The 13,595-nt window shown below is 43.6% G+C and overlaps 1 protein-coding gene across 3 annotated transcripts in view; it reads left to right on the forward strand.

Moving 5' to 3' along the window:
* Positions 1 to 9,456: 9,456 nt before the first annotated feature.
* Positions 9,457 to 13,595, forward strand: part of Znf521 (zinc finger protein 521) — a 289,500-nt gene continuing 285,361 nt past the window's right edge. For 2 of the 3 annotated variants that reach the window (XM_070029414.1, XM_070029415.1), the window contains exons 1-2: positions 9,457 to 9,688; positions 10,898 to 10,938. In XM_070029414.1, coding sequence (XP_069885515.1) covers positions 10,899 to 10,938 — 40 coding nt within the window. In that variant the 5' untranslated portion in view covers positions 9,457 to 9,688; position 10,898. The remainder of the gene's footprint in view (positions 9,689 to 10,897; positions 10,939 to 13,595) is intronic. The other variant, XM_070029416.1, reaches the window with a different exon arrangement.

A 13,595-nucleotide genomic window follows, 5' to 3' on the forward strand; every position in this document is an offset into this window, starting at 1 on the left:
GACAGAGATATCAGCCAGGGCCAGGATGACTCCTCTGATAGCTTGGGCAGAAAAGGAGCCATTTCTAATCACTTACATGCTTGATGACTTGATGTCTCACAGGCTGTTGAGCTAAGAGCCTCAGCCTCTTGAAGATTATTAGAGAAACATCTCCTTCCTTTCCTTGATATGCAGACCTCTGAAAAGGGTGGAACACAATGTGATAGGAGCCTTCCTTCATAGTAAGCAGAAGAAGAAACAAGATAGAGACAGATAGATGGAAATAATGGAGGGAAGAATGGGGAAGGTGAGGAGACAGTGACAAAGAACTAGGGAGATTTAATCTAAACTCAGAGTGGCACCTCGTCATTTTTATGACTTTATTTTTATTTATCTTATTGTCTTATACCTTATTCTATTTGTGAGAGAGTTCACTAGGTGCTGCAATAATCAGGAGCTAATTACATATCACAAACGGGATCACTGGGTGCCATTGTACAATTATAAGTTTCTGTGGCAACTTTAGGCACTTAGCTGTTAACGATGGAAGCTAGTTAGAGTAAAAGGAAAACTAAGGAGAATCAAGAGAGAGAATCAAAAGAGGCTTCCAGGAAAAAAAAAAGCAAATCATTAATGGGGTCCATGCAAAAAGGATTATTGAAAAAATGTTTCTTAAGAGTACACGAAGTGGTCAGGAGCTAGTACTTTATACCTGTAATTCTAGCTACTCTTTAAGGAGAGACCAGGACAGTATAGGCAAAATGTTCACGTGAGATACCCTCATGTGAAAAATCTGAGTGCAGGAGCCACGCCTGTTATCCCAGCTAGGTGGGATGTGGAGGTAAGGAGAATATCAGTTTCAGCCAGGGATTAAAACGTTCATGTGACTTTCATCTCACAGAAAAAGCAAGGCATGCTGAAGCATATCTGTCATTCCAATTATGGTAGAAAGTATGAAAAGGAGGATCACAGTCCAGGCTGGTCTAGGCAAAAAAGTGAGACTTTACCTCCAAAAAAAAAAAAAACAGAGGAAAGGTAAAAACAAAACAAAAACAAACAAACAAAAAAACCAAGAACATTGGAGGGACAGGTGTAACAGTAGTGCTACCCTAGCAAATGCAAAAGCCTGCTGCCAATATGTAAGTAAATAAATAAATATGCAGAGAAGGATATATTAGCCCTAAGGCTAACAGTCTATATTCTGTAAAACCTCGGGCACAATTTACAATGTCAGATGGTAAGCAGTGTACATGAACACCCAACACGACACTTGACATCAACATAAATAGGAGAAATATTATAGATACTTTACCACACTCACCAGCAGGGGATGGTGATGGGTACACCTAAGAACCAGTGTTCCACAGGTTGGAGAACACAGTGCATGGAACACTAAGTTTCAGCCACAAAAGTCTGGGGTTTACCATCCTACTGTGCGAGATGAAGAATTAGAAATGTGATTGGGCAACCGGACAGCTTGAAGGCAGGTAGAATCACTCAAGATGAGGGAGAAAGTTGATGACACAGGCTTATATCCTGGCTCTATAAGTCCCTTTGGAAAATGAAGTCATGAACTGGAAGTCACTTCATGTATCTAGTCTGCAAAAGGAAATAAATAAACTCTGGGACCTCAGTTCACACGCAGAGGAGAAGGCGGCAGACCACAGCTTCCAATTAAAATGGATATTTGAAGATAGAACACAAAGTCAATAGAAAAGAAATGCAGAGATGTGAAAAAAAAGGGGGGGTAAATTAGAAAAAGAGTCTGCTTAAAATCCTAAGGGTATGTTTGGGAGAGAGAATCATGTAAGACAAAATTAAGAAAGACTACAGGAAGACAAGGAGAAAATAAAAACTTGGGAAATATGGGGATGGTCCCCTATGGAACCGATTCTGCCTCATGAAATATTTTTAATTCCATTTCTTATACATAAGTTATAACTGGCAACCTCTGTTGAGACTGGTTTTTTTTTATTGCCTTATGGAAAAGCAAGGCCAATATGATTAAAACGCAATGTATTCACTTCCCAGGGAAGGGGAGTTGGGGAAGATGAACCCAAGGCTTTTCTTCAGAGTGACATTTTTATGTTACAATTTTAATATAAAAAAAAGTCATGAAAAGGAGGAAGAAGAGCTGGGGATAACATTTATGCTTCACTTTTTTTACTTTTGAATGATAGGAAGAGGTCAGTACCCTTTAAAAAGGAATAGGAACAAGTAGGAAATGAAAATAGCAAGCCAGGAACTAGATGTTGGGATGAGGGGTGGAGTTGGGGAGGAGAGATTTATTTTATTTTTTTATTGTGAAAATACTGTACAGAGGGGTTACAATTACATGGGCAAGGTAATGAATACATTTCTTATCAAGCATTATAGCCTCCTCCTTTGTTTCCCCTTGCCATCCCTTCCCATCCTCCCCCCACCCTCCCCAATCCTCCCGCCCCCCCCCCCACACCAAAGTTGTAAAGTTCTTTTCGACATAACGACTTGTACAGCTCATTGTTGCAATGGGTCCACTTGTATCCCTATTTAAACGATTTGTTTTTCCCCTTCCCCTCCACAAATTATACCGACATCAAATACAGTGAAAGCAGGGGTTATACTGTGGGGGGAGGGACATACAAAGCAACAAAGAAATAATCTTATAAATGTGTTAGAAACAATCGCATGAAAGAAAAAAAAATTGAATACATATCTTAGGGTTCATTTCCCTAACATCACCTTATCTGACCTTTTATGCTTGACTCATACATATACTATATATTGCAAATAAGGGAAAACATGGGACCTATGTTTCTTTGGGCCTGGCTTACTTCACTTAATATAATTTTTTCCAAGCCTTTCCATTTCCTAACAAATGGGGCAATGTCATTCTTTCTGATGGAGGCATAGAATTCCATTGTGTGTGTGTATGTGTGTGTGTGTGTATATATATATATATATATATATATATATATATATATATATATATATCAAATAACCTAACTACATAATCCTGTGTAGATAACCTAAGAGCAAACAATCATATCATATGAAGTTGCAATATTGCAGAGAAAATGTTAGAGCCACAAGGACACATTTGCATCTACTGCATGAAGTTTCTAGGGTTTTCCTTGACTTGGTAATATCAGTCAAAAAGAACTTGTGGGATTTTTAGGCACCACTGTTCAGAGGGAATGAAACTTAATTTTTGCAAGGAGAGGCCAAGCCATTGAATACGGGCCACAGAACTATGTCTATACAATGACTAAGATCTCTGATAGGAGCTTTCTAGTTACATTTGTTTTCCCATTAAGAAAATACTGACCTCACTTGTTGCAAAATGAGTCTGTGAGAGTCACAGTATTATAAAGGGAATGTGTGAACAGACCATTAAGGTGAAACTAAGTGATCGCTTTCTCTTTGTGTCTCATTTTTTCTAACTACTTCCTTCTCCATCGGTATTTTGACAGTCTGATGAATGTCTTTGGAAACTCCTACGAACAGTGACTAAGATGGGTTTATGAATTAAAATGAGAAAAAAATTGCAGAGGTTAGAGGAATATATATTCAAACACTTCTTTTTTAATTTGGAATCTGGGTGTTTTCTATTTAGGAGAATGAAATTATTTAAAATGAAGGTAGTACCATTTTCATGCTGTACATGGGTACACAGAGAAAGCTTCGTGCATATGACAGTCCTGAATCACAAGTGTCTATGAATTGGCATCTCTACATGTCTGGATGATGGTGGTAATGAATGTGCATAAACATTGATTCAACTGTACCAAAAATTTATGAAGAGCCTTCTAAGTAAAAACTGGTTAGGTGCTGTTCAGGAAAACTTCACAGATAGTGATATTACTGTCCTAAATTTTTGAAATTTGCTAGTCCGCATAATAGAAAGCATCCTTTTCTAAACTTCAGGGTAGCAACTAAGTCCATTTTTAAGTCCTAACAAATTACAAACATATATGAAAAAATACCTACACTTAATATTATACTTAATAACCATGCCATGCACATAAAATCTTTTTCTTTCTCTTTCCTGATTAGAAAAAGTCAACAAATGTCTCTCTTCTTCTGAAACTCCAACTTCATAAGAGTGTTTTCTGTCTTTTAATAGAAATAAAAAAAATGAAAAAAAAAGAACCACCCTGAAAATTACTTAAGCTCAAATGACAGTACAGTGTTTTAAGTTCTTTGAAAGTAAAATGCAGGAACACAAAACAGATCATCATTTTTCTCAAAGAGGAATTTTAACCACCTGTTTATTCTGATACTACTTTGATCAAAGGACAGTCATATTTAATTGTTCAATTAACTTCCAAAATAGCTGGGGACCAAGGGGGGTTGCATTTTTCCTTCTTTATGTATAGGTTTTAACTCTTAAATTTCATTTTATCCTTTTTATTAACTGTAGTTATCATTTATTGTTATAAGGTTTCTTTCATGCAGATCCAGATTTTAATGATCAGTTCTCTTGTTTCTGTGACCTGTGGGGTTTACCAGATATTCTGGTCCTTTGTTAATGGTGTTAAACAAGGCCAGTTAAAGAAATATATTTCTGAGCATTTTTACAAAATCTAAAATATGAAAATGTGAGGGATATAATACACTTTACTATTGTTCTAGTTTAATGATGTAAAATTTATTAAAGGTGTATAACATCTTAAAATTTAAAAATAGTCCTAGACATTATTTATTATCTAGATTCAAATAACTTAGAAAATTTTATGTATAATGCCTTTTAAATAGGAAAATATAATTTTCCTTCATAAAAATATGATTATTCTCTTTATTTCATTATCTATAAATTTTATATTTCTGATTACAGTAATTTTAGTGCATGCCAGTAAATGCTATGCATCCATATATATCAGTGACACTTAAAAAGATAGATTCAATTTCTATTAATTATTTTATTCCTTTATGCTATCTTTAACTGAACCTGCTCATTTTGTGTTAGTGGAACATTTATCAATATCTTATTTCCTTCCAGTTTTCGAATGCATCTCACCTGGTTTCACTAGCATGCTGTAATCCACTTTTTGAATTGATACCCCATCTTTTTAATAGACTTTCAAAAATAATTTTTGCTATTAGCAAAAATTATCCTACTGTAAGATTCCTCTTTGTATTTCCATCTCTTTTACTGCTTCAGTGGACTCACAAGGACCTTTAAGGTAGTTATACAAGCCTCAGTTAGGAATAGATGGCACTGATAAACCTCAAGCTTCTTAAATGATTCTATACATGTAATTAAATTTTAGAAGCATCTCTGAATTGCATTAGTGCTGCATAACATAAATGAATAGATGTATACAATGCATTTTTAAAACATCACCTCTCATCGAGGTAGCCCCCCTGAAAAATAGCAAAGTATTTTTACATAAATAATAGAAATTTATATTAAAAAAGATGAAGACCTAATGATTCAGATCTTATGAGAGGAAAATTTGTCAAGTAGTAAAGATTGGGTGAAAAAAGATGAATATTTCATTTATAATGGTAAAATAGATTTGCTATATTTATGTATTTATTGCTTATTTTCAACATAAAGATCCTATAAATATTTTTGCAGTCTGATGTCCTGCACATTTCATACACTAGGAAAAGGGACAGGGAGTAATTATGGGAAACAGATACCAAATAATTTACTGAGGATTACCTGTACAAGTAACATCATCTTTAATAACCAAGGAACTGGGAACTGGGAGAGTTTCTTTGCCCTTCTATATGTGACACACATATTTTACACAAATGTTCGTTTAAAAAGCTATTTCTATATTGCTCTAATGCTAATATGTATGTATGCATGCAGATGTGATACACACATTTTATACATACATGTTATACTTGGGTTGCCTTTCATATGAATTTAAAAATCGTCTAAGTATTCCTCCTCCAAAGAAAGCTGTGGACATATTACCCAGGCAGACACTGTACTCTGTCTAAAGTAGACTGCAATCTTAAAAAAAAGAACTTCTGGATCCATCTTCAAAACAATTGGCGAATGTTACACAAAATTCTCATTTAGAACAAGTAGACACATGCTAAGAATATTTATATAAAATTATCAGTATTAATTCCTTTGTAATTGGTTCGGATGCCTGATTTCCACTTTGACACCATTGCTTAAAACTTATCAAAGGGATTTATATTTATACTTTGTAGCTGACATTTTAAATTGAAGATTTTTTTTGAACTAGTACCTAATGTGTTTTCTGTAATTAATTCCTCTGAGGTCAGACTTCATGGACACAAGATTCCTTTAACATTAACCTGTCGGTTAGAATTATTTTTATTGATGGACTTAACAGTTCAACAAAAACAAAGTTAACCTTTTTCAGGTAAGATTTTCAGTTTCAAGTATTGTCTTCTGTCAGCAATGTAAGATTTTCCTGAAAGGACAAAATACCCTGCTGTGGAACCAGGAAGAGCGGGGAGGAAAAACCTCAAAGTTAAATCAATCATGAGTTAATAAGAAATAGAATGTGTAATTATGCAGATGCTTATGTTCTTAATAGAAAGACCAGCAATGGAGGGTCTGATTTAAACTTTATAGCAAATAACTCAGGTTAGCTTTACATGACAGCTAAAAATGGCATTTTTATGTGATCTTTCCCCCTGTTTATTCATCAGATGTTACATAGATTACTTAGTGAATAACACAACTTGCTGGATGACAGTGCTTAGTAAATTGTTAAATGAATGACATTGATCAAAGCAGGTTTTCTATTTTTAAGAATGGGAAGAACTTATTTAAAAGTAGTAAGATAGTAACTGAATATATAACAATTTACCATCACCTAAATGCATTTTATTAAGAAAGAAAGTATTTACTAATTAGACATGTTTACCGATCTGCAAGTGCTGATTATGTTTCCGTGTTGGCAAAAAAAAAGACAAACTCTGTTTTCCTTGCTTAGCATCCTCACCACTTTTCATCTGCTCTGATGGACAGTTTCTGTGGTTTTGATGTGTGTTTACATAGGAAACATGGAGTGTGGTTGTGAGTCTATTCAGCACTATCTAATGAAAGCCAAGGGCTTACCAAATCCATATACCCGATTAATTTGCATAGACCATAGTGGGAAGAGATGCTGAAATCAGTGTTTTGTCTGCCAGCTCTCTAACACTTGGCCCTTCAAAAGATGGAATGTCTGATGTGTTTGTCTTGGGCTTTGAGACCCCTTAATGAGACCAGGGAAAATACTTGCCAAGTCTTTAGTGAAATTCCTTCCACAGGTTCCACTAAGCATCGTCAGTCTATCATCAACATGATACCCAAGTATTCACCAAGTTGAAGCTTTGTGCTCCAAGGAGATGATGGCTGGGTTCCTGGATAGACTTTGGGAATTTATGGTTAAGGATATTATCAGTCATCTTCCCCATCAGTCATTTGATACTGAAGGTAAGGAAATGTTAGGGAAAACACACACACACACACACACACACACACACACACACATTTCATCTATTTAAGTCCATCTTCAATAGATTTATGTAAAGCTAGATTTTCGGAGAAGGTTGGCATTTTAACTTTCTCTTAAAATATATGCTGACTGGTTCTAAACTGGAATCTCAGATTCTTTAACCAGACCTTGCTCTCTGAGCACAGAGGTTGGAGTTATCTCTTAACAGAGGAAGGTAACAGAGATATGAACACTGGAACGTGAAAAAAAATTGTAGGCTGAGACATACACAACGGAATATTTTCAGTTAGAGTAAAATATACCAACCCACGTAGAACACAACTTCAACAAATTAGGCTATGCTTTAGTATCATGTTAACAGCTTTTCACATTCCCGTAAAACCTGGGTTAAATGCCATCAATATTTTAGATAGCACTACTCATAACTTGGGACCGCACAAACCTGGCACTGTAGCACTCTGCACACATATGGCTACCACATGAAAGGGAAGCATTATAAAAGTTGGGGCTCCTACATATTTTCCCCTTCTGAATGATTTCTGTGAAATTGAATGCTTATGAAGTTATGTATAAGATTTAGCATCTTGAATGCTCCAACATAAATTCTGCAACTAAGGTGGTATGCTTTATTATTTCACAGTCAGGCAAAGTTATATTTATTTGACTCTAACATAGATTTCACTTTGGGAGTTGTTGTAACTGGACCGAAAACTCATTTAATTACAATGAAATAATTGAAGGAAAAAAAAAAAAAACCACTGTATCTGGAGCGATCCACTACGGGCTCAGTCTAAAGGTTGCTTTGGGGGAAAAACACAACTTCCTAAAAGCTTTGATGTATTTGGATGGTCCCTGGAATCTTAATTTTGGAGATTAGAGAATTAAAATCGGGTTAGGAACATTCTATTTCATGTAATTATCTCTATTTTAGATCTCTTAATTTGCACAGACTTGTGAGTTTAGCTATTTTTGTAGTCTTCTCCGGCCTTTAGAAGTTGACAAGCGTGTCCAGTCAAATAAATGCCAACACAACACAGGAATAAAGCATCCTTCTTTGCAGGATAAGGTAGAAGGAGGAAACAGGTGACGATTTCTTGTCCTGATGGAAGCAGGTGAAAAGTTAGAAAATCCAACTACGTACGAACTAACAAAAATCCTCACCAAACGTTCGGCCATTTCGATATATTTCAGGAACTGTTTTCTTGTCCAACATGTTGTGAAGCGTATAATTTTCTTACCTCTTGCTCTTTTTTTTTTTTTAAGAGAAAGGTTTATTTTCCGGTTAGAGATCTATGTCAACTTAGGGGTGTTATTTAAAGGTCTGAATCGAACGCTGTCTGAATCACATCATGATGTTCTCCTGCAGCCATGACTTGCTCTAAACCGGGGTTATAAAGAAATTAAAAGGAAAAATAAATGTCTCAGCAACTTGCCTTGAAAAGGATTCCAAAGGAGAGAGACTTTGGCAGGTCTGTGATTGGCCTTATACAAAAAGATTTTTTCCCAATCTGGACAACAAAAACAGCAAGACTTCCCCCCTCCCTCTGTCTTTCTTTTTTTGTTGTTGTTTCTTTTAAAGTCCGGTAATGCAAAACCAAAAGAGAAAAAAAAAAAAAAAAAAAGAAAGCACAAGAAAACTGCACCCCCATCCCCTCCCTGCAGAACAAATTGTTGCCTTCTTTTACACCCATCCTACCAGAAGGGGGACCTTTCCACTTTCAGATGCTCCTGCGCTTTAATTTCTGGAGAGGAAAAAAAGCAAGCAGAAGAGCCCCGAGATCCGCCGTGCAGCTCTAGTAACATTACGGCGGCGGCGGCGGCGCGGGTGTGTGCGAGCGGCCGGGCGGGCGGGCGGGCGTGCGCAAGGGGCGGGCGGGCGCAGGAGCGGGCGGGGGTTGGAGGCGCGCGGGGGCGGCGGCGGCGGCGGCGACGGCGGCGGCGGCGGAGGCTGCAGCAGCAGCGGCAGCAGCGGCAAGCAGCGGGCGGGGCGCGGGGCGCTCGGCCGCCGCCAGGCTCCGGATCCGTGCGCCGCGGCCGGCGCCTCCAGTCCGGGTCTTGGCGGGACCCCTCCTCCCTCCCGCTCCCCGCGCTCTCGCCTTTTAATCATGCCCCTCTGTCTGTGTATGAGTGCAGGCAGGCTGACAATGATTTCCTCAGTGATTACGTACAGAGCGAGTCCCTGCGGGTTAGGGGCCCCCTCTGGAGCCATCCTGATGGCTTTGGGGGCCTTGCTTCCATTTTCCATTATTATGTGGACTACCGGAGCGACAGCGCAGTCCAAGACCTTGCAGGTTTGTGATGAGGAGGGAGCACACTGCGCGCTCCTTCTCCTCCTCCTGCGCCCGGCTCTCCTCCTCCTCCCGCTCTCGCCGCCGCTGCCGCCGCCGCCGCCGCCGCTGCCGCTGCCGCCGCCGCCGCCGCTGCCGCTGCCGAGGCGGCCGTAGACTTGAGAGCCCCGGGTCCAGCGCCCGCCGCCGGCGCCGCGCCCCCCGCCCCGAGAGGGGCGCCCCGAGCCGCGGCCCGCACGCCCCCCGCACACAGGCAGGCAGCCCCGCACACCACCTGCGGGCCACCGGCGCGGCCGCTTTCGCCTTTTCTTTTTGAAAATTACTTTAAGTGTGTGGGTCTTTCCTCCCCCCCCTCCTCCCCGTTAAAGAAAAAGGAGGGGGAAGGGAAGGGGGAAAAAGTATTTTTTCGCCCCTTGGGCTGATTTCCGTTGCCCACTCGCATCTGCCGTGGACGGTGGGGAGATTTTTTTTTTCTTTTCTTTTTCAAGATATTTTCGTAGCCTGGCAGGGTTGATTTCATTCCCCCCTCCCACACCCCTTTCCCTCGGTCACCCCCAAACTACACGCTCGCTTTGGAAACAAATCAGTAATTATTGGATGTGTGTGTGGTTTGGGTTAATTTTTTTTAATATAGAAAAAATATATTTCGGGAAGGGGGGGAATTCTCGTGGCAAAGGAAAAAGTGATAAAGAAAAAGAACCATCCAGATGCTTCTCTTTTTATTAGTCTTTTTTTCCCCTTCCCTCTGCGACTTCACTATGTGAGTTTTTATTGACGAGGACCTAGGAACGGATCCCCCCCCCACCATCGCGCTTCTGACGGCTGTTGCCACATTGTCCTGAATTCTATATCATTTTTAACTTTCCCCTTGTTCTTTTTTATTTCTTTTTTCTTTTTTTCCCCCTTCCTCTTTTTTTCCCCCTCTCTCCCCACCCCCCCCCACGATTGGAGGTTGGGGGTGGGGGGCGAAGGCTGGGAAAGTTTGGTGCCGCGGCCGCGGTGCAGAGCGCGGAGCCCGGGGCCGCCGCGAGCCCCCCGCGCGCACGAGCGCTAGTAGGAGCCGGAGCGCGGAGCGAGGAGCGTGGAGCGAGGGCGCGAGGGAGGCCGAGCGGAGGAGGGCGCGAGGCGCCGCGGCGCGAGGGGCGCGCGGCCACGAGGAAGTGTAGTTTCTTTCAGGGCTGAATTGAAACAACTTCAGCTGTTTGCTTTTAGGATGTCTCGCCGCAAGCAAGCGAAACCGAGATCCCTCAAAGGTAAGGAGGATTCCCCCCCCCCCCTCACCACACACACACATACACACCCCACCCCACCCCGCCTTCCCCATCCGTGAGTGCCACTGTGGGTAGCGGAGCGAGGGCTGCGTGGCCGCCGGGCGTGTGCGCGCCTGAGTGTGAGTGTGAGTGCGGGGGCGCGCGCGCTCCCCTCCCGTGTAGCCCCCAGGTGGAGTGTGTGTGTGTGTGTGTGTGTGTGTGTGTGTGTGTGTGTGTGTGTGTGTGGTGAGGGGGGGTGAAGACGGGGAGGAGGATCCCCAAATGGGGCGGCGGTAGACAGTGGGTGAGAAAAGCTAACAAAAACAGAAAAGAAAGAAAAGAAAAAAAGAAAGAAAGAAAACGCAGTCGTCCGGAGGGGGAGGAAACGCCCCCCCCCCCGCCCCGTCTGCGATCCACATCTGGGCTGCAGGGAAAACTTTCTGATGTGTGTTTTCGCCAAGAATAAATATGCCAAACTGTGCGGCGCGGCTGCTTCTATGTTCTTCTCCATTGCTTCTTTTCTTTCGTTTGAAGAAGTAAAAAGTCATCTCCTGGAGGAGGAGGGGGAGCAGCCCTGGCTCGCGAAAAACAGAAACGTGGCCAAGGTCCTGGCCACACCAGGGCGAGGACACAGGGCCGCCGCCGCCTCCCACCCGCGCTCCTCTCGCTCGGGTTCTTCTCCGCGCGCTCGCTGCCGCTTGTAAACAAACCGGGGCTGGTGGCCTCGGGCGGCGGGGCCCCGCAGGACCCCCTTTGGCCATTTCCAAGAAAGTTGACTGCCCCCTTGGCCCTAGCACCCCCACCACTACCTCCACCACCACCACCACCTCCTCCTCCTCCTCCTCCTCCTCCTCCTCCTCCTCCTCCTCCTCCTCCTCCTCCTCCTCCTCCTCCTCCTCCTCCTCCTCCTCCTCCTCCTCCTCCTGTGTCCCTTGCTGTCCTTTGCTTGTCGTGCAGGGGTCGGGCTGGGCTCCCCATTGCAGAGGGAACTCTGTGTGTGTGTGTGTGTGTGTGTGTGTGTGTGTGTGTGTGTGTGTGTGTGTGTGTGTGTATACATGGTTTGGGGGTGCACTAGCTAGCCGCGGCGGCGGAGGAGGGGGGGCACGGGACACTGAAGTTATTGATCCTGGTGGCTGTGTTGGAATGTGGCGAGGGGAGTCACGTGGTGGCCTCCTCCTCCTCCTCCTCCTCCTCCTCCTCCTCCTCCTCCTCCTCCTCCTCCCCCCCCTCTGTCCTCCCCATCTACCTTCGCCAGCCTCCTCTCGGGGAAATCGGGGGCGGGAGGCCGTGGGGGAGTCGGGGGGTGGGGACTGGCGCTGCGAAGCCGACAGCCCGGAGGGGGAATGGGAGCGCGCGGGGGACCGGAGGAGGTGCGGGCAGACTGGACAAGGAGCCCGGCGGGGAAGATGGGAGACCAAGGGGGCCACAGCTCGAGGTGGCCCAGGCCCTACGACCTCCTAAAGAGGAGGACAAAGGGCTGCTAGTGTGCCCGCGGGGGCCAGCAGGGTCCAGCGGAGGACCGTACGGCCCGGCCCCGCCCTCTGCTCCCCGGGGCACAGCATCCTCTTCCTCTTGGGCTGTTGGACCCGGGCTCCCCGTGGCCTGGGTTCCTGCCACCGGCTCTGGCGACTCCGCCACGGGCTCGGAGGCAAGGAGGGCGGGCAGAGCCCAGCGCCTGAAGCCTCCAGGCCGTGGCCAGTGTGTATTTAGGAAGTCGATTAACGGAGCTCTCTCACCGCACACACAAAGCCCTTTCTTCTTCTGGGAAGGGACGGGGTGGGGGAGGGCCTCCCAGCCCCGATCGCTGGCTTTTTTTTCCCCTTTAATTTATTTTTATTTTTATTTTTTCCCTGAAGCGCAGAGAAGTTTTGAGTTTGGAAACCAAGTGACATGTATCTTGACACAGTTTGGGGGCTGGTTTACATTCACGTGGGCCACATTTCCCCCCCACCCCACCCAGAGGACACTTTGACCCCGGGGCCTGAAAAGATGAAAGTGTGGATGGAGAGCATGGCGTGCGTGGTGTCAGGGTAACCCTGGATCGGCGCTCGCTCGGGAAAACTTGCTGCGAGCCTCCGCTGCCTTGAAAGTAAAGCAGAGAAGGGCCAGGAGAAACGTCTTCCTCCTCACTGGTCCACAGCAACATGAGTTAAATGTGGGTAGAGCTAGGGGGTCAGCCTACTTTCCGAGGCTCCTAGAAAAGACTCCTGACAGCTCCTTGCAGGAATACGAGGAGTTTTTTGTTTTGATTTTTTAAAAAGTTTATTAAAGTTTGCACCATGGGTCGTTTTTCTCATCCGTAGCTTCTGGCGTTCGGTGTTCGTCTTGCATTTTTTTGGAATGAATTTACAGTGAAAGTTGTGTTGATTGGGAATGCAAGTGTGCCTTCCCTCTGCTTCCTAAAGAGGATATCTCCTCGGGCACCTCGGACCTTGGATGGACAATGAAGGGAAGCCATCAGTTGACCGTATTTGCTGGGCAGCCTTAGATAAGCCAAGCTCTGAAATACCTGGGACCCAGGTTATTAAGTAGGTGAGGGCGGGGGAGAGGCAGGTGAAAATGAATGAACCAGGCCGTTTTATTCTTTTGTCTTCTTGTCAGGTTGCAAAATTATACCAGTGTATGCACGAAGCCATTGCCTCTGTTTCAATTGCTAGGTT

This window comes from Dipodomys merriami, unplaced genomic scaffold (assembly GCF_024711535.1).
Source record: "Dipodomys merriami isolate MVZ:Mamm:240054 unplaced genomic scaffold, mDipMer1.0.p SCAF_2, whole genome shotgun sequence".
Classification (NCBI taxonomy): domain Eukaryota; kingdom Metazoa; phylum Chordata; class Mammalia; order Rodentia; family Heteromyidae; genus Dipodomys; species Dipodomys merriami.